At 37.9% G+C, this 21,904-nt stretch overlaps 1 protein-coding gene across 1 annotated transcript; it reads right to left on the reverse strand.

Annotated features, from left to right (window-relative positions):
* Positions 1-1,430: 1,430 nt before the first annotated feature.
* PTH (parathyroid hormone) lies at positions 1,431-2,585 on the reverse strand. Its single transcript, XM_074584050.1, has 2 exons — positions 2,491-2,585; positions 1,431-1,704 (listed from the first exon to the last, which is right to left on the reverse strand). Exons 1-2 carry the CDS (start codon positions 2,574-2,576, stop codon positions 1,431-1,433), a joined length of 360 nt encoding a protein of 119 aa, XP_074440151.1. The 5' UTR covers positions 2,577-2,585.
* Positions 2,586-21,904: the final 19,319 nt, after the last annotated feature.

Raw genomic sequence — 21,904 nt, forward strand, 5'->3', positions numbered from 1 at the left:
AGGCATACCATCTGCTTGCAGCATCAGGGCCTTTACCTTACTAAAAGTATAGCCAAGATTATGAACTACAGTTTACTAGTTACAAGTACCTTTCTAGCCTCCAGCAGACTGCATTTATATTTGTAATGATTTATGAGTTTTTTACCAGGTTCCCGAAGGTGTGCTAGACATCAAACAAATAAGAAGTGATATGGGAACATACATACAGACCCTTTGGCTTAGAGCAGCAGGTTTGAGCTCTGTCAATGGCAAAGTTGGAGGCAACCACCATTTATAGTGAGAAAACGTTATTTGTCAGAAATGATTGAGGGTTCTAAGCACACATGTGCATATACCATTCAAGATAATTTTATATTTGCTGCTTTTTAAAATTATTGTTACCATAAATGATTTTTTCCCATCCATTTTTATGTTCCTTTTGAGTCCTGCTTAGAGTTTGAATGTATTACAGCTAATGGTTCCTCTCTCAGGTTGATTTCTGCATGTTAATGGTTTTCATTTTGGGGGTTTGACAAACTGAGATCCCCATTCTACATGAAAATGAGTAATTTTATTTATGAGAGCCAGTGGTCTCACAAACAAAAGTTACTTACACAAGGCCTAACACAACACAGAAATTCTGAGATAGATATTTTACAGTTCTCTAGTTAGAGCCATGCTTAGATACGTGGTATCATCTCTGCTCCCACTGTTTCTCCAGTTAATTACAGGTTATCATCTTTTGGAGGAGGAGAAGGTAATCAAACCCTTACCTTTGCTTCAGTATTTTGCAAAATTTCATTCTTCTATTTCATACAGAATTTGTTTTAGTTTTATCCCATTGTATTTTAATCTTAGGCTTTGCCTTCTTACTTTAATTTTTTATGTTTGCACTCTTCAATCCTGAATTATTATCATGCATCTTTTGCTATGTAATTAATGTTCATCTGATTTTAGGCCTTCTGAAAATAAACGTGGATTTAAGTTTACATATTTTCATTAACACAAAGTTAAACAAAATTTAACCCTAGGCAAAATGGTGCCCTATTATGGAGACAGGTTCTACTGCATTTATTTATTGTTGGTTAACAGTACAAGTAGGTCTAGTGATTACATACAAATGCTGTCCATGTAAGAGTAGTAGAACTGGTCTTAAATGATGATTCAACTTTTATACTGTTTTGGGTTTCTTTTTCTTTTTATGCTTGAAATGTATAAGATACGTTAGCCATTTAAAAGATACCCAGAAATTAGCAGCAATGGTCAAGGGTGGACTGTAAATACATTTTATTATTTGGTTGTGAAATGTCTAACTCAATGGGTCTACAATCTTGAATGGAACCTTTAATCCTTATTGTAGTTGGAATAAATAATAATAAAATGCCCTACTTGATCAATGATATACAGACATGTGCTTACTTGGACAGACATAATGCTCTGGCTTTTTTTCATTATGGCTTTGTTTTAAAAAGTACATCCATGTAAGCTTTGTCCAGATCCATGGATTTCTTCTGCATTGCTGCCCGCAAATGCTCAGGGAGCAGCCTCCGACTTCTCATCTCACCCAGGACAATATCATCCTTGCTTTGAGGCCTCTGGGTCCTAGCATCCTCGAGGGCACTGTGCACATCCTGCAGTTTCATCTGAAGCCAGTCCTGTCTCTCCACGGTGTGTCGATGCTCTCCAAGGTTATGCATTAATTGCATCTCACTCACTGATCTTTTCCTGCATGAAAGAAGAGCACAGAAAGAGACTCATAGTGGCCTTTCTTGAATTCTAGATCTTCACTCAAAACCCCAGGTGTGGGAACTTTTGTGAGGTATCACAATACAGAGCTGAAGAACCTACCTTTCTAATCTGTAAGGGATAGGGTGACATCTGGAGAAGAGGAGGAGGGTGGATGGTGATTTTTTATTAGTAATGGATATATTAGTGAGAAGGCATCAAAAATGAGAAGTAGTCCAGTTTTGTGACAATGTTGTTTGACTATATATTTATCACTTATTTTAGCTTTTGTAAATGAGCTTAGGTAGGGCTTATACGATAATAGGTAACTGATTAGTAAAACTATGGCATTTATTCAGTGCTAGCTTTCTGTGAACACTAGAGCTAAGGAAGCATGGTTTCGTGTGTATTTTTTTCTCAATGCTGGTTGATGTTAATGTCTATTTGTGAGTTCCAGCTAGATTCTCGCACAGTAAAAAAGTGATGTCCTGTGTAGAACCCCTAAGTGTCTAATGAGCTTACCCAATGATATTCCAAAGAGAACGCTTATATGATTTTTCTCCCTCTACTCAGCTGCATGTTTTCAAAGAATATGTAAGTCAGAGTATCTGAGAAATCTATAGCTGTATCTAGAGGACAGAATTTAGCCAGCTTGGCCAAAGGGGTCAAAAGCGGGGACAGAAAGACTTGCATACACGTAAACATACATACAGATAAACCAACCATGTTCTCTAGAACAGCTAAAGTCATCCTCCAGACTTTGCAAGTGTATAATAATGTACTTACATCATTGGTCTTCCATCAGAGTTTGTAAAAAAGCATATGGCATATAAAATGATTGCAGTCTTGGCAAGATTTTTTATAGAAGTCATTTTGTCTACAAAGATAAAAATGAATACATGTATAAATCTGTATTTCAAAATAATTTCTGCTCATTCCATTAATTCTGCATTCCATTAATTTCTGCTCATTCTGCTCATTTCTTGGATAATTGGGTGAAAAGCACCACATTCTTCCAAAAATACAATTATTATTATAATTATTATTGAAAATCATTTATACTTTATATGCTCTGAATATGTTGAAATACTTGTATATAGCTATGCACGTGAAAAGTTTTGTTATTTTATCTATCTCTTTTCCATGTTCTTTAGAATGAAGAGGCTGGCACTTTTCTTGACAGTTTTGGAGAGGCATAACTCTACTGAGAGGCATAACTCTACTGAGTTATGTCATTCCCTGTTTAATTACATCAGAGAAATCAGAATTGAGCCCCCCATTTTTTTCAGCGATAATCCTGCATTGCCAGTATGAATTCCACTCTGCTTTATACATCATCAGCAAAACTGCCACTTGGGACATATTTGAAAACTATTTATTACTGATGATGCTACGACAGGCAGAAATGACACAGTCGAAATACCAGTTTCCATTTTGGATTTTCAGTATTGGCAGCCAGAAAAGGCATCTTTTTGTTATAGCTTAAGAAATTTGCTATAGAGTAACTGAAATTCAGGAAATATAAAATTCCACGTTACCATTTTTGCAATATTTTCTGCAGCTTTACTCTAGGTCAGAAAGCATTTATTACATGGTATCTCACATGATAGTATGAATGTGGTCCTAGCAGTCCATCTAACCCAATTTTATAAATTGAGAAGTTGAATTCACATCAAGATATTTCTAACTCACTGTCTCAGATTTTTTTCATTTCACAAATTTGGTTCAGATAATAAAACTGTTTGATCTTGCTAATATTCACCTTATTTTTAAGATAGTCTGAAAAGAAACTAATGTAAAAATGAATAAAGAATCAGTAACATTTTCTAAGTAAGTCTTCTAAAGGACTTGGAAATAAAATAAAGTATACTTACCAGATAGTATCTCAAACAGATTTCTGGTTTGGGTATGTCGGCAGATGACTGTCTCTTGATGTCAAGTATATTTTAAGACTACTGATTTGGTTTAGTGGACCCCTTAAACCTTTAAAATAGAGCTTCTAAGTAACTTAGAAGCCCTTTTATTGTCTCAGTTGATGTCACTCTCAACACACACCCTCCTGACCCTCATGTACCCACCCTCAGATGCTTTTGTTAATTTGGCATTTACAGGGAAAAGAAAAGTCTCAGCAAAAAGAAAGTATCCTGGGTAGCTGTGAAGAAGTTTGACTTTTAAATTCAGATTCCCTGTTACTCACAGATTTGTGCCCAAGATAACATGATCTCTGAAGCTGTTCGAAGGATTTACAAAGAAAACTTTGTGTTGTTAAATGCAGGCAGGTAAAACTTAAATTAGGCAGTGAGGTTAGTGATCTATGGATGCAAGATTAAAACAAAATAATGAAAAGCTAATACTTGTGGGAAATAAGAATAGTCACTTCAGTTCAGATACTAAGTTTCTTTGTGAAATAATCCACTGGAGAGGAGCAGAAGCCCCAAGATGACAGTGGATCATGTTTTTAATGAGAAGCTGGGGGTACTGAAAAGTTGTTAAAATACAGTGTTAGAGCCTCACTGTTCTGTTATACCTATACCTGTGAATATCCCTGAATCTCTCAAATGCTCTAGATAAAATGGACACAATTCAAGAGGCTAGGATATAAATTAGTACTTTATAAATTTTTGAAAAGAAATATAGACTTTTGCCTACATTCTAACAAGTGAAATGTGTAAATCAGCAATACTTTCCCATATGTATGAAGAAAGATTAATTTTGGCTGCAAGATATTTTTCCTACATTAGATGCTTCTTCTGAGTTCCAGCATATCTCTCCATGGAAAATAAAAAAGTTTGCATCTGCACATTTTAACACACCATTTGGAAGCTCTTATTGCTTTTACCATGAATGCTTTTTCAGTTATGCTATATACCTGTTGTATTTCAAAAACAGGTAAAAAAGATATCTTATAATATTGATTTACATAGATGGTGTTCTCACGGGGAAAGGAAGGGAAGACCCAGAAACTCCAAAAAGCTCTGAAGAGATCTCATGGTTCCCTCAGTAAATAGTAAACTGAGAAGTAAAGAAATAATCCACTTACTTAAACAAGTTCAAGAAAACAGGGTAGAAATGGCTTCCAATGCTATACTGTCAGTTGTCAATAACCTTCCACCTACACGAAAAGAAAGAGGTTATGGGAATGATTTGTTTTGTTAGGAGATTTGTGTCTGATGTGGCCACTAGGGATACTAACCTGAAGACTTTAATGACTAAAAATGTACAATGGGCATAGCATGCCAGGAAAGGATTTGAAAAAATCTCTACACAGTTGATAATGAAAGGCTCCATGTTTTAGATTTTACCATAATAAACATATGCAAAACCTTTCATGCAAAGCCTCAGGGCAGTATTTTTACAGAGGCCTGGCATTCATATGGAACCTCTAGCATATGACAGCAAAGCCTTAACTAAAGGACTAGCATTAGAAAATCTAGTGTCTGTATACAAAAAAATTATTCTTTCATATAAACTGACAGCAACTGATAGCAAAAATTGTCAATAAGCCATTAGTAACAATTGCAAAGTGAGTGTTAGCAGAGTTGAGTTCCCGACGTTGTTCTTTTAGTTGCAGTTGTATCCCTTACAACAGACATGTAAATCTCGAAGAGGCCCCAGGCTGGAGCTTTGAATAAAACTGAGACACAGAAAACACCAGAGTATGATGTAATTGAAAATACTTAATTCACTTCAGACAACTTATAGTATGTTAGTGCAGATGCCCTTAAACAAGATGCAATTTTAGCTGGCTTATTGGCTGCATACCTAGTCTTCAAAACAATTCTGAAATGGGATTTCTTATTCATTGTCATTTTTAGTCAAAGGTACTAAGCAGGTTGTATCTAAAATCTCAAACAAAGATGGCTAAACTTGATACTTTAAAAATATCCACATGTGAAAAACTACACAAGACAAATGAGAATTGCACTGTTTGCCTCAGATGAGTGAAGATAACAAAATAATAAAAATATGAAATATATACCCCGCTACTTGTAAACAAATAGAGCCTGTGATGGTAATTAAAGAAACTTTAAATTACAATTCAAAATTGGCATAGCTTTATCTGTATATGCAGAAAAAACTTATTTGATTTGGATTATTATCCCTGATATCCAGAAATTATGTTATTTGAAAATACAGCTGCTAATAACTTATCCCATGTCCTCTATATTTGCTAAAGTTGGCATATCAAATGTAGGAATGACAGATAATGGATCAAATGAATGTAGCTCTTTTACAAAATACTGTAATTGTGTGCATTTTTGTTTGGACACAGCGTATCCACTATGTAATGTTGAACTGAAAATGGTATTGAGCTCTTTTAATGGTTCAGAAGGATGAAGATTCATGGAAAAGCCAAACCCAGGAAACCAGGGCTAACAGTTGCTGAAATGCTGTTCAGTAGGAGGCTTAAGACTACCGAAATTTATAGACACTATGGTGAAAAAGCAGTATATAAACTCTCATGACAGAAAGAGAAAAAAAAATATTATCTCTGTGGTGAAAAGGCATTTAATGATCCTTTGTGATTATAAGACTGTTTATATAAATACAACTATAAATACAAAAATTCCCAAGTTTCTTAGGAAATTACCTTCTACTAGTGAGGGCACATTTCTAGTGCCTACAAATGAGGACTGACCTACAGGAGACAATTTTTGCTTCTCTTGGAATCAGAGGAGGGAAAACACAGTGGATTCTGAATTTCCATTTTCTGAAAACAGCAGGCTATGAATGAGCCAATGCATGAAACAGTGGGTACAACTGAACAGAGCAGTCAAGAAACTATATGTTTCAGGTACCTACCAGACTAAGGCAATGATTCAGAAATTGATTACAAACTATTGCTGTATACGTTGCATTATCAATACTGACATTTCTTTTCCTTTGAAAGAGGAAGAAGTGAGAGCGGGTAACTTTTTATGAGACTTAGGCTGAAATACAGTAATGCTTAGAAGACTGTAGTTCAAATTTGTGATTATTTCTTCATGTACACCAGCAAACTGTCTAAGGCTAGATCTAAGCTTGAACTGAGGGCTCTCTTTTATCATCATCTAAAACCACAGAATGTTATACTGGAAATGAGAGAAAATATAGCAATATACTCCAGAATTTATTACAGTGATGGCTTCTCTATTCTGTGAGGCATTATAGACATCAAAGAAGGACATGGCACTTCTGAAGATGAGGGAGAGGGCTGAAGAACTGAAGATGCCGGAAGTGTGAGAGGGAAGAGCTGACCACAGCCTTTTCCTCTGACAAGACTTGTTCTTGATCAGTCAGAGAACTACCCTTTCCTGTCCTTCCCTTATAGATTGTGCAGATACTTGAATCAACTGTGCATGAAAAAATCTCTGTATTGCTTTGTTTGCAGGTGGTGTGCCACTTGCGTTGAATTTGTGCCATTGAATGTAATCGGACTCCAGGGTTCAAAACAAGCAGAAAGCAATTAGACAGATTTTACAGCCAGGTAGGTAAACAATGGCCATATTATAAAAATTCTGAATTCTTTATAATCTACTTCATATATTCTATTCATTCTGTCAGGGACAAATATTATATTGCATCTTGAAATTAAACACATTCTGAGGTTCATTACCGGAATATGGTTAGACGACACAAAGCTTCCTAGAACTATAGTCCTAAGTGACTAAAGCATATATTCACAAATCAATGATGTAATCTGGTGTATTAATATAATATTCCTACAGAATACTTCATCCTCTAGATTTAAGGCTTAAATACTGCAGTCAGATTATTTCTGTGCTATTTACAAATGCAGGCTTTTTCCACTTGCTTGTTCCAGTGAGTAGTTCCAGATAAAATGCTTTCTAACTGCAACTATGGCTAAGACAATATTAGTAGGTCATTGAGCAAGGGAACAAAGTAATTGGTGACACACTGGATGACTGGTGAGGCAACCTTTCTAAATGTGTCCAAGGAATGTTTCTGCCTTGACACAATGAAGAGCCAAAGTGACAGTCAGTAAACTCTTTAGAACTTCATTTGATTGACAAGATTTGTGGCTTTTCAAATACCAGAGCAGCGTGTCTGGTAATTTATGTAAGCAATGTTGGGTGTTTTTTGGGTTCTTGCAGATCGATGAAGCTTCAACCACATTCCAGTTTCCGGTTAGATAAAAAAAAACAGCACAGAGTCTTATGTGAAAATCAAAAGTTGGCCTACCACAGTTTAAGTTTGTGTCCAATCTGCTTCGTACAACATGTTTTTAGCAGCAACTGGCAAATGTGAATTTGGAAATCATTGCTTGCCAGTATATTTTTCTCCAGTTACATAAAATCTTTCATCTGAGAATCACAATGTTCCTATATCTCCCTGATTTCTTTCTGAGGAAAGTATATACTGATGATGTTTGTTTCTAGGTTATGGACATGTAGGCAAAGATGGGTTAAATGCAAACATCACTGAGAAAAATATCAGAGAAAAACCAGTAGCTGGTAGATTCTAGTCCCAGTCACCTGACTTTAAGTTGACTTGCTTACCTAAGGAGATAAACTGGATATTGTAATGATTTTGTGATCCACATTATTTCTAGAGTTTTCACTAGATTAAGTGAAACATATACAGTGTCTGAATGGACACCTCCTTTTGCGCTCAATGTCATTTAGCCACGTTATCTAACAAAGCTATCCAGTTTATCATGGAATTTCTCTATTGACCTATCATGGACATGCCAGGCTTTGATGATATGATCATGAATGTATGAGTGTTTTCTCTCTGCATGCCACCCTATACCATGGCTGCCTAGAATTTCACATAGCATTACATGGCTGTTTTGAAGCCTAAATGGAGAGCCCTGCTTACCTCATCTCCCTCTCATGAGAAGAATCTGAAGCTTGATGAAAGAGCCCAGAGCAGCCTGGAGGAATGCTAAAATGGCTGTTAAGGAAAGTCATGAAGATGAGGTACTTCTTAGTCTCTACAGAGACATACTTCAGTGGTCAGTAACAAAAATGTTATTGTGCATCATGAACAATAAGAAAACTGTGTCTAGTTTCAACACACACATATTGGCACATTTTTGAAGTACTGTTAGTAAATCGTAAACTAAATATGTAAGTATTTATAGAATTGTGTGTGAAAATACATGTTTTACTTTGGATTTAAAAGTTCTGGTAAATTATTTTACTGTCAATAATTACTTAGTGGGATATTAGCCCTCATGACACCGAAATGCCATGCTGTCAATGCTTTGCTGAATTCATTGCTATGATGAACAATACAGTACTTTATGACCTTTTTCAGTAGATAGGAAGCTGGTACAGAACTCAAAACTGCTGTTGGGTCATTGGATTTTGGGGATCAATACCAAATTAAATTATGCCATATGCATATGCACATGCATATATAGTCATATACAGGCCAGGGTGTTTATTTGGCCTATTACTGGCTCTAAATACTTTGTGCAGGCTTGAATTCCATTTTAATAACATGGATGTAGTTGGACTCTAATGAGGAGGGCTCATGCTCTTTTTTGTTATCCTTGAAACCAACATGGCATCCCTGACAAGCCACACAAAGAGACCAATTTTTGGAGCACAAGTAATTCCAGAGGGAAATGCATCTAACAGTGAAACAGGGGTGAGTCTAAAATCCGAACCCCCTCCTTTTCCAGTCTGAAGCACCTCATTCAAGACTTCAGGATTCAGGAACCCTCTCTTCAGCATACATCTGCACACACAAGCACATACACGCATACTCTATAAAATCATAATTTTAAAAGCAATTAAGACATTTACTAAAAACAGTTTGAGTAATTAAATATTGGTGTCCACTTGATCCTGAAAGTGGGAGGTAGGGAGCAGCAGATACCTACAACTATCAGGTTTGACCTAACAAAACTGTCGTAAGAATGAATGTGCTAGCTTTGCATAAAATAACCATGAAGACTCAGGATGATACAGGATGGAACAATGAAGGTTTGCATGTGTTATGCAGGTAGCCACATATTTTTCTATCCTTTCTACTGAAAAGACATTTCAAGTTCATATTCCCATATTTTTTGCAGTCACTGCAGATGAGCAGATAGCATCCAAGTAAGCAATCTGGAGCTTGATGAAATCTCATGGGAATGATGAGTACAATTTACAAATGAATGATGACATTTCAGACCTTTCCTTCAATCCTGTGAATGCCCTGAAAAAATCTTAGTCCATAGTCAGCTGAAAAAATTGAAAACATAGAGAACCGGCAAAAATCATTGTTTTGTTTGGGTTTTGAAAGAAAATATTGTGCTAGGTGCTATGCAAACATGCAAGAAGATGCAGACCCTCTAATAATGGTGTTACTACGGACAAAAAAAAAGTGTTGTATTTTATATGAAGCTTTTCATTATTTGAGATATTAATTACAGCAAATAAAATGTTTTAAGTTATTTATTAAAGATGTTGTCCCAGAAATAAAGTCCTTTAAATGAAAACTTCTAGGTACAAGACTTACTGAAGGTTAACTCAGTAGTTAAATATTTTGACCTGAAGTTTCTTCAAGATAATCTCTTAGTATATTTGTACGTATATTTATACTATTTTCTAAAGGGACAATACTTTTTCTATATTTTCCCTGCTTTATTTAATCCATCCTTTTTACTAAATTATTAGCTGGATTATTAATAGTTGTCAAAATCAAATTCTTACATTAATAATTTTCTTTTACAGAACTCAAAAGACATTTTAAATACAGGCATTTTATTTGCATTATATGTATATTTTAAATCCTTCTAAGTTAACTCATTAATTTTCTCAAAACTCATTTTTCTTCTTAGACTTCCCTGAAATATCAGTACTGAATGAAATTCTTATAGTACTTCTCATAAGCTAGTTCATCAAGAAGTCTAGCACTTTATATGCATTTTGAACATCAGTCACTTCCTGTTCTGCTTTTTAATTCATTCTTTTCTATGGTTGGATTTGAAAATGTAGGCTATGAGAAAATACAGTTTATGGCAAGATGTACAGGTCTCAGTGCTTAAGTGTTTCTTTGTTTCTCTATGTTTCAGTTTCTATGTTGAACCAATGAGATTCAAAAGAAGAAAAAATTGTAATTTGTCTCCACAGATCATCACCCTGGTCTTTTCTACTACAATCGTCAATAGAGGGGAGCATTATTATTAACTGTAGTGGTAGTTTCAGTGAATTAGATAGATACCCTAGTCAGTGTATTTCTTTTAGATCTTCCTTTCTGGCAAGCATATTTCTCCTCTCTCACAAAGCTATACACACTAACTCAATTTAAATATTTTCTTGTTAAACTGTTTAGTTCTCTTAGCCTCTGCTGAAATCTATTCCTAGGCTGCGTCTCTTCTTCCATATGAAATTCAGACTCTTCATCTTAATTTTCTAGGCTTTTTGCAAAAGGCCTAGATCCCTGCTTTCGTGCACTGTCATTTTAATCTATGCAGGATGGGGTAGGATACAAACAAATCAAAAATTGCTTAGCTTGCACTGTGCATGAATAACAATATAGAATGCTGAGTAGTGACGGACCTACCCTATATTTCTGCCCTCATTTTCTGCTACCCTTTGTTTTACATTGTCATCTCCCTATCTCATAGGATAGACTAGTGAAGGTAAGAATTAACCAATTCTGCCTAAGCAAGGTACTTCATTTTCCGTGCTTCATAGTCCTTATTAAAATGGTCATCCCTCCAGAATCCTGTCCCTAACTTGATTTTTTTTCTGTGGTAACCCCTATGTTAGGAACAGGCTTTTCTCTATTAACCAGATAACTTTCCTCCTCATGTCTCCTTTGCCCTCCTCTTACTGCCCATTACCAAAACAATTGACTGTTTTTCAATATTTAAGAAAAGATAACAATGACTATATAGAGACAAATATTTATTTATAAAAAAGCAGAATCTATAAGAAGCAGCCCAAACCTAGACTAACCTACTACAAACTGTTCCTTCCCTTCCTATAAATTGTACAATTCTGTATGATCTCAAGATTGTGAACTCTTTGAGTATGGATTGTATTTTCTCATTAATTCTTATGCACAGTTATCATCCTGTAGCAGTAACAATGGGCTTTGTAGTTTTACAGGGATCCTACAAATGCATCTGAGAAAACAGAGAATCATGTAAAGGAAGGATTCTGAGCCATCATCCCTAGCAGCCTTGTGAAATTAAAGATCAGAATCATTTAGGCAATTATTGCATTAGTTTTCCCAAGATTAGTGCCCCTTCTCCTCTATCATACACTGGGAAACTCCTTTAAAAGGAGTCTCTGGATATATCTGTAATACAAATGACCTGAAAAACAAAGGCATGGTCAGAAGCTGATAGGAAATAGGGCATACTAATGTGCAGACAGATGCTGAGGCAATAGTAGCATCCTAGACCCCCGAATCTCTTTGTATCTGAGAGATCTATAAACATTTGTAAGAGTATAAATTTACCAAGACGTGCTGAGGAGATGGCTTGAGCTATCTTTGTTTTTGTTCCATGCTAGCATCTGTGCTGTAACTATAGGAACCGACTCTATAAATAGTCCAACCCAGTTACCTTTTTCAGAACTTCAGGGATGGCTAATCCCCAAAATAGATGAATTACATAAGTCTGTTCTCTAAACATACTCGTTCACTGTGCAAATTGGGTTCTTTGTGCACCACTGTAAAATTAGTGCATCCCTCTAGCTTACATTCAATACTCACTGGAGCAGTTAGTTGTTCGGTTGACATAGTCGTACTTACTCAAAGGAGCAAGGTTGATTTTTAGCATCTGAGGATTTGGACTTTGGCTGCAGATATTTGTTAAAGTGCATTTAAAAAGAAGAGCAGATGTGAAATATCAGACTGTAACATTCATTCTAAAGGCAAATTAAGTAGGGTCAAAAAAGGCACATTTTTGACACGCTAGGCTGGATGCACATGGCTGAGTTATGTGAGGCGGAGCAAATATTCAAACTGAATCATGCATATTTGCAAGACTGTCCTTGAACTTAAGGTTACAACCAAAGCCAGAGAAGTGTTTCTTCCGCTGGAAAACAATAGTTAAATACTAAGCACCACATACAAAAGAGAAGATCTCATTCTGGAGTTCTGAAATCTGTCCTTAAAGGAGCAGCTGTACACAAGTCTGGGCCCAGTGTATTATAAGTGGAAATGCCATTCTTGGATCAAATGCTAACTCTCCAAAACTCTAAGAGCATTTTAGAGTGAAGTTGTGTGTTGGAAGTATTTCCAAACAGAATACCACAGGAGTCCTTAATGCATGAGATTTTATGTCCAGTTACAGCCTTCTCTAGCTAGGAAATCACATACGTCACTGATGCAGTGGCCTAGCAGCCTAATAATGTAAAGAGAGGACATTGCATTGGAATGGGCGGTTCCAGAGATACACATGCTCAAATATGACCTCATCACATTAAGGATATACTTAGAGGAATAGTATCCTTCCAGGAAAGAGTGATCTACAGCTGTGTTATCACGAATGCCTGAACAGGTCTCTTGCTCATGGTAATTCTCATACCATCTTTGAGGTATTTTATAGATCTTTACACATTTTACAGATAAGCAAACAGAAATAGGAAAAGCTATGTCCACAAATCTCAAAGGTGAAATCTACCTGGAATGATAGGAAGTATCACCCAAAGTTTCCTGCATCACTGCATGTAAGTGGAGATGCTTTCCCATAAAAGCGGTCTGCGCCGTGTAACATTATGGTTGCAGAGACCAAAAGCTGAACGTGTTTGGCATGTGAGGTCAACATTCCAGGTGGCAGTGCAGACCCCAGAACTGCGTGTCTATTGCTGCTCCATTATGTAATGCTGGCAAGCTCTGCCACAAGTCATCTAACGCCAGCAAGAGGCACATATTTCCCACTCTACCAGGGTTGCAATCTCATCTTTTCTTCCTTGTATTGGTCTTCACAGAGGTATAACACAAAATCTGCAGATTGTTTTTTTTAAGCTTCTTGGGTGTTACTAGATTTTCATTCTATCTGTGTCTCATGTTTTGTGCTCTACAGACACACTTACTTTCTTTCCATCAGCCTTCACTATTTTATCCATCTCTGTGGTTCTCTCCTGGGATTTTATTCCTAATCTATGATCAGTCATATGGCATGCTACCTACCATATTTCTGAAGAAATACGAATACATATTGTTCTGCTTAATTTATAGCTCTGTTCTTTTGAAGCATGAAGTAAAAGCTCTTTGCAAAAATATGAACACTGAATGGAATGATTGTCATTTTTTGGATTTCTGGGGAGCCTCACACTGACAGCTGTTATTGCTGGTGCCAGTCCCACCTCCATGTAATAAAACACTTCTCTGTATTATCTCACAGCACAAGTATGATAAATACTTCATTACAGGCATTTACTTACATCCTAGTCCTTCTGTGATGGTGAAACACAGGTGTTAACAAGTCACTCAGCTTCTGTGGCTGCATTGTAAATAGTGTTATACTAACCAGGTGATGATATCACATCAATATTTTGCATTCCCAAAGAAATATCTTGCATTTTTATTTTTTGAGTACCAACAATGAAACAATACAAAGGGCTTTTCAAATATCTCAGTGTTCAGAAGAGACTATTGTCCATGTAACATTTTTAAAAGAAGAGGCTTTCAACTATCTCCTGTTTCACAGAACAATTTATATTCTCAGAGGTCCTGTAGTCCAACTACCTGCTCAAAGCAGGGTCAACAATGCATTCAGACCAGGTTGCTCGGGATTTATCCAGTTGGGTCTTGAAAATTAGCAGACAAAGATCCCAGAATCTCTCTGGGCAGCCTGTTTCAGTGTTTAATTACCTTTAAGGGAAAACTTCTTTTCAATAGTCAGAATCTCACCCATTTCAATTTGTGGCCATTGTCTCTCATTCTCTCACAATGCACCTTGGTAAAAGGCCCAGCTCCGTCTTCTGGGTAACACCCTTTTAGGTACAGAAAGGCTGTTACTAGGCCCTCCTAAGACTTTTCCAGGCTGAATAAGTTTTTCTCAACTTCTCTTCACAGGGCAATTGCTTCAAGCCCCTGACCATCATGGTGGTCCTCTGCTGGATTTGCTCAACTTCATCATCTCTTCTGCACCAGGGGCACCAAAACTGGACACAGTATTCCAGGTGCAGTCTAGTGTGTGCTGAGTGACAGGGGATAATCACTTCTCTCAGTCTGCTGGCTGTGCTGCTGTTGATAGAGCCCAGTACACTGTTAGCCTTCATTGCTGCCAGGGCATACTGCTGAATCATGTTTAGCTCACTGTTCACCAGGATCCTGAGGTCCTTTTCAGCAGTGTTCTCTCTATCCAGTCAGTTCCCAGCCTTTACCGTTGCAAGGGATGAGTCCATCCCAGCTGCAGGACTTAACATTTGTCCCTGCTGAATTTAAAGAGGTTTCTGTAAACCCATTCCTCTAACCTAGGTTCTTCTGAATGGCAAGCCTGCCCTTCAACTATCAACTGCACCCCTGTCCACGACAACCCCCCAGGTAGGTGTCACTGACAGGTTTGCAGAAGACACATTCTGTCTAATCCCCTGGGTCATTGATAAAGTTGTGAAAAAAGAGAGGTCCCAGACTAGACCGCTGAGGATCTTCACTTGTAATCAGCCCCGAGGTGAAGTACAAACCATTAACCACTGTTCTTTGAGTTTGACGATGCACAGTTTTTCATCCATCTAGTAATTGATCTGTCTATACTGAGTCCGATCTTGCTACAACAATACTACGGAAGGTTGTGTCAAAAGCTTTGCTAAAGTCAAAGTAGACAACATCCACTGGTCTCTCCTCATCCCACAGTCATTTAATTATAGAGGACAATCAGGTTGGCCAATGCCATGATGGGTATTCTGTGCCACTTTTCTCCTTATGTGCCCAGAAATGTCTTCCAAGACTCATGCCATGATTGCACAGGAACAAAAGTGAGGCTGATTGACCTGTAGTTCCCAGGATCATCCTTCTTGAAGCAAAGGAAAAAATATGCAAGACATGCAGACAAGTTAGATCACAGTTTCCACCATGTCTCTGCAGCATTTTTTTTTAAAGGATTCTAGGCTGAGGTAGTTACATAGCGGTTTCATATGCAAAATAAAAAGCAAGGGAAAAACAGACATTATATTATATTTAAAGATATATAAAGAGAGGTTGAATGAAAATAATGAAGTTTTAGCTGTACAAAGGAAACTGAACTAGGCATTTAAAATGTCATTAATTTACAAGGAAAGTGATATAGTAACTAGAGAAAGAAACAAGTTTAAAGGATCTTCAGTATTTAGTTTTGTTAACACTAAGCAAAACATTCAATAGAAGTAGCCTCTGTTCTGGAGTGAACCAGTTCTATCAGTCTTTGAAAAAGACTCTTGGGCTGATCTAGTGTATTATACAATAGTAAGCTTCATTAAGGTACATTGATTGCCATAATAATTAAAATGGAATAACAAAAAATTGCAAGATATAAAATCTCACAATTACAATAAACTTAAATAAACTATTAATTTAAAAAATAAATAAAATTTTAAAATAAAAAAATAAATTAAAATAAACAAAGAAGATCCCACCTCACTTATCTCTCAGAATTATTTGAATATGCTAATAAAGTAGTAGATGGCGAAGACAAAATGGACCTTGAGTATGACCTGATTTAGTACTTTCTGTATTCCTAAGAATATCGCATGTCAAGAAATATCATCCACTGGAGCATGAGTTTCCCATAAGGATTTTGTCCCCTCACTTTCTGTTTTCATCAGAAAAAGAATCCAGATACTGAAAAAGTATTTATGTGAAAGGAAAGAATACTTGCGCATTTATTTTTTTTAAATCAATGCTTTTTACCTCATTTAGGATTTTTATCATGCAATATCTTGGCTACAAGTTGGCCTTGGCAAATTTCAAAGAAAATTATTGCCTCTCAAGGGGTTTCAGCAAGCACTGGCAAAACATTCAAATATAAAAGCGTTTGAAAATCTGATGCATTTGCAGCATCTCAACAAGAAGTGTTCCATTATAATTAAAACTATACCATTAGCCATGAATATTTGTAATCAAGGGTGGATCTGCTGAGATGGATGTATCACAAAGGTCATTCTTTGCCTAGCATGCATTTTCCTTGGCTTATGTTATCATTACATCTGTACAGCTAATTGATTTCTTCAGATATCTTTCTTAGAACCAGAAAAACAAATCAAAGATACAAAATATTATGTGGGAGGAGGTGTTATTTGAGCTTATCATACAGTCTAAATCACACATGCAACAAGGAGAAGCAGCACTTTATAGTGCTTTTCTGTTCACTCAGTGTATGCACAGAGTATAATATAGTCCATATTTTTGTTTTCTAACCCAAAAGAGCTCTGACAACACTTTCAAGAGTTCAGTGGCAGTGGCTTCCTTCAGTGTAAGTTAGATGGACCCAATTTTCTTCAGCGGCCCTTGAAATTGGACTGACAGGATGGTTCTTTTTTTTATTGGTACTGTTTCAGAAGCACAGAACCTCATGTAAGTTTCCTCAGAGAGCACTGCTCTTACAAGCCTAATGTTCTCGCTGGGGAAACTCCCTTCACTTGTGCCAGTGATCCTTGCATGAGAATTTGTCCTACAGATCAAATTCCCTAGCTCCCAGCTTTCAATTCTGTGAGGCAACCGGGCATTTATTAGCAAAAACAGTTCTTTTACCATTGTAATGGTAGGGATCTGTAGCAGGAAGCCTAGTCTCAGTGAAGTCAATTTTGTATTAAATTCTGATATATGATGTCAGTTTATTGATGTCATCAATGGACATACGTTTTATTCAAAAACATGGAAGTTTAAATTAAAAAAAAAGGTCTGCAAAATGTGCCTCTGCAGAGCTGGTGAAATTTTAGGGATGCCATGGGTTTCTAAGAGACTCCCTCCAACTCCTAGCATAGGGATAAGTTCTGGAACTTAGGGTTTAACTGATGTTTGACCTGGGGACCTTCTTTTATATGGCTGTTTTCATTTGATGACATCCACAATAAAAGATTCAAGCATCCCATGTACTACCAGCAAGGATAGGGGTTTACTTGCTGGGGAAATGAGAAAAAATAGTAAGAAGCTTGGGGGGGAATTGCTTATCGTCTTTACATGGATATTCTGAGCAAAGGCACTTTGTGTAATTACTATGCTATCTATCTAACATGTTTTTTTCCAGAATTTAGTGCTAGAAGGGACACGATAGGTTGTAAAATACCTGTGAAGAGAAAACTTTTTCCTCTGTATTTTATTTTAAAGACGTTTCTCTGTTATACACAAAAGTTGCAGAAGAAATGGTTACCTACTGAACGACAGCTAAAAAAGCATCTGAGTGCAGGAGTATGCCATTAGCAACGCTGCCCTCTCGTGGAGAGAGAAAAACGGTTTCTTTAACTTAAGCGTGTGGCCATCCAGTTATCAGGAAGAACACAGTGCACGGATTTGCTTTTGCTACTGAAAGCAAAAATATGGGATGCCTTATTCATATTACTGAGAACCAAATCTCTCACATGTGTGAGAAGAAAGCGGATAGCCAAAAGGCCTACTCCTAAGAAAAAATATCTGAACAATTTGCTATGCAAATAATGAAGAAAATGGTAAAACCTTTCCATGGTGATTCACGGAATCACGGAATCATGGAATCACGGAATCTTCAGAGTTGGAAGGGACCTCTAGAGATCATCTAGTCCAACTCCCCTGCTAGAGCAGGATTGCCTAAAGCACATCCCTCAGGGCTGCATCCAGGCGGGTCTTGAAAATCTCCAGAGAAGGGGACTCCACAACCTCCCTGGGCAGCCTGTTCCAGTGCTCTGTCACCCTCACCGTAAAGAAGTTTTTCCGTGTATTTGAACAGAACTTCCTATGTTCTAGCTTGTGCCCATTGCCCCTCGTCCTGTCACTGGGAACCACTGAAAAGAGCCTGGCTCCGTCCTCCTTAAACCCACCCTTTAGATACTTGTAAACATTAATCAGGTCCCCCCTCAACCTTCTCTTCTCCAGGCTAAAGAGTCCCAGCTCTTTCAGCCTTTCCTCATAAGGGAGGTGCTCCAGTCCCATAATCATCTTGGTTGCCCTTCGCTGGACTCGCTCCAGTAGTTCCCTGTCCCTCTTGAACTGGGGAGCCCAAAACTGGACACAGTACTCCAGTTGTGGCCTCACCAGTGCAGAGTAGAGGGGGAGAATGACCTCCCTCGACTTACTGGCCACAGTCTTCCCTATGCAGCCCAGGATGCCATTGGCCTTCTTGGCGACAAGGGCACACTGCTGGCTCATGGATAATTTGCTGTCTACTAGGACCCCCAGGTCCTTCTCCTCAGACCTGCTTCCCAGCATGTCTGCCCCTAACCTATACTGGTGTTTGGCATTCTTCCTTCCCAGGTGCAGGACCCTACACTTGCTTTTGTTGAACCTCATTTGGTTCTTCTCTGCCCAGCTCTCCAGCCTGTCCAGGTCACGCTGGATGGCAGCACGGCCCTCTGGAGTGTCGGCCACCCCTCCCAGCTTGGCATCATCAGCAAACTTGCTGAGGATACACTCTGTCCCCTCATCTAGGTCATTAATGAATATATTGAACAAAATTGGACCAAGTATTGACCCCTGAGGGACACCACTGGTTACAGGCCTCCAACTGGACTCTGTGCCGCTGATCACAACCCTCTGAGTTCTGTCACTCAGCCAGCTCTCGATCCACCTCACTGTCACCTCATCTAGCCCATACTTCCTCAGCTTCCTAATGAGGATGTTATGGGAGACAGTGTCAAAAGCCTTGCTAAGGTCAAGGTAGATGACATCTACGGCTCTCCCCTCATCCAGCCAACCCGTTATAACATCATAGAAAGCTATCAGATTGGTCAGGCATGATTTGCCCTTGGTAAATCCATGCTGACCACTTCCAATAACTTCCTGTTCCTCTACGTGTTTGGAGACGACATCCAGAATGAGTTGCGCTATTACCTTCCCAGGGACAGAGGTGAGACTAACCGGCCTGTAGTTCCCTGGGTCCTCCTTCTTGCCTTTTTTGAAGATTGGAGTGATGTCAGCCTTCCTCCAGTCCTCAGGCACCTCTCCTGTTCCCCATGACCTTGCAAAGACAATGGAGAGCGGTCTAGCGATAACATCTGCCAGCTCTCTCAGCACTCGCGGGTGCATCCCGTCAGGGCCCATGGATTTATGAATGTCCAGCTTGGCCAAGTGGTCTCTGACCCGGTCCTCCTCAACTAAGGGAAAGTCTTCCTCTCTCCCGACCTTCCGACCTTCCCCCTTGCCTCCAGGGTATGGGATTCGTGAGGGACGGCTTTATCAGTGAAGACCGAAGAAAAGAAGGCATTCAGTAACTCTGCCTTCTCTGTTAAGAAAGAGAAACTGGGCCAAGTTAACCCTGCAGTAATCCTGATGAAGTCAATGAACTGTGACTGCGCAAAAGTTGAATCTGGACTGTGATGTAGCTAATTTCTGTGTTCAATTTAAGTGTTGACAGATGCACTCTTGCAGATCTAGAAAGAATGCTTTAGGATGTTACCACCTTACCTGTTGACTTTTCTCAGCTAAATGTCACTGCCACAAATATTGAGCTGCATGAATTAGGCATATGAGCATTTCTAATCAGCTGCAGAGCAAAAACTGCCAGATTTCTAGCCAGAATAAATCAACAGGAACTAGGCCTATATGAACGAAATTTGCAGATATTTGAGATAAATAAGGTGTAAGTAACAAGTAGATGTAGTAGTAGTGATTCATGCAATATCTTATTCACACAATAGCACTTACATCAGTATTCCGATGCAGTAATACAATCTTAACCTCCAAAATTATGTATCTCCAAAGATCTGTTCATTATGAAAACTGTGTTAAACTGTTCCTTATTCATAACTGTCACATGGTTTTTATGGAAATAGAGCTTTAAATACTTTAAAAACATGTAATTAAGAAGCTTTTGAAAACATTTATCTTTCACTTTTTTAGGACTTGACCTATATCATGTGATCTGACATATAAGAATTGAGAACTATTGAGAACACTCTCTACTTATTTTCTCCCGTTAAAAAAACCCCAATATCCAACCAAACCCCAAACATACAGAAGCAAAATACCCTGATAGTTTCTTATCTTCCAATGAGAATAAAATTTTACTTGCATATCTTTTGTCTTGATTTCCCTGGGGAGATTCACATATATCCTCAAGGATATAATTTGATCCGTAGAATATCCTTAGTTTCAGTTATCTTCTGGTATCATTAGACTTTGAATTATCCTTCAAGTAGATTTCAACTGCAATTCCAGAACATTCTTCACTCTCCTCCAACATTCAAAGCTAACTTTGTCCTCTGCTGGACTTACAAGGCGTGGACACAACTGCATTTTGTGACATTTTATCAAGTGACATTTGTTCATAGCACAGGAAGCTGAATCAAATCAAGCTGCAGAGAACCTATGCTACATATTCAACCCTCTGCAGATGCCGCATGCAAGCCACACAATTACCAGGCATAACCCTAAAAGAAAAAGTAAAGTAAAGGTTGAACAATTGAAAGACTTTTTTCACTAAAAGGTCATTACATTTTTTTTCAGCTCCTATTTAACCACTGCAACCAGTGAATCAACTGTAGAAAGAAACAGTTGTTTGAGATTTGTAGTCTTGCTGCCCATGTGTACAGTGCATGATCAAGAAAAGGGGACAGACCTGCCTTCAGTAAGAGATTGAGCAAGACCTGACAACATTGGTAAGATTAAGGGACGGGAGAGGGAGGAATGTGGTAGGAGAAAGGAACTCTTTTACTTGGGGAAAAAAAAAAAAGGCCTTTTGTTTTTCCTTTAGTCAATGTAAAGAAACAAAAAAGGATAATTACAATTTTTAGAAAGTCCTTTGCTGGCCACCTTTAAATATCCCTTACAGTAATTTACCCCTAATTAAGTATGGAGTGAGGTAGAAAGGAATGAATTGACAGGAAGAGAAAGAGCAAGAAGTGGAAAGTAAAAGGGCTACAGAATCAGGGGGCTGCATCACACTGGTTTAGAGGAATCCTCATAACCACTGAGTATTGCTGTGGTATCAGTGGGACTACACTGAATTTATAAAGTGGACTATAGTGCTGTAAAATGTCTATCTAGGGCATATCTGCGCAGCTAGATGAAGATGCAAAATCAATGTGGATAGGCACATTCGAGCTCTTTATAACCCAGCTATTTAATATAGCAAGCATAATGAAGGCCTGGTGGCACGCGGTTCAGCATAGCGTAGCAGCTCGAACAACCTCTC

This window comes from Larus michahellis, chromosome 4 (assembly GCF_964199755.1).
Source record: "Larus michahellis chromosome 4, bLarMic1.1, whole genome shotgun sequence".
NCBI lineage: Eukaryota > Metazoa > Chordata > Aves > Charadriiformes > Laridae > Larus > Larus michahellis.

Bases quoted from the DNA above. Each gene is read 5' to 3' on its own strand.
- PTH (XM_074584050.1), bottom strand. From the start codon at position 2,576: ATGACTTCTATAAAAAATCTTGCCAAGACTGCAATCATTTTATATGCC. The intron at 1,705-2,490 runs GTAAGTACATTA...TCTTTCATGCAG, and splicing joins TCTGATGGAAGACCAATGAT to GAAAAGATCAGTGAGTGAGA.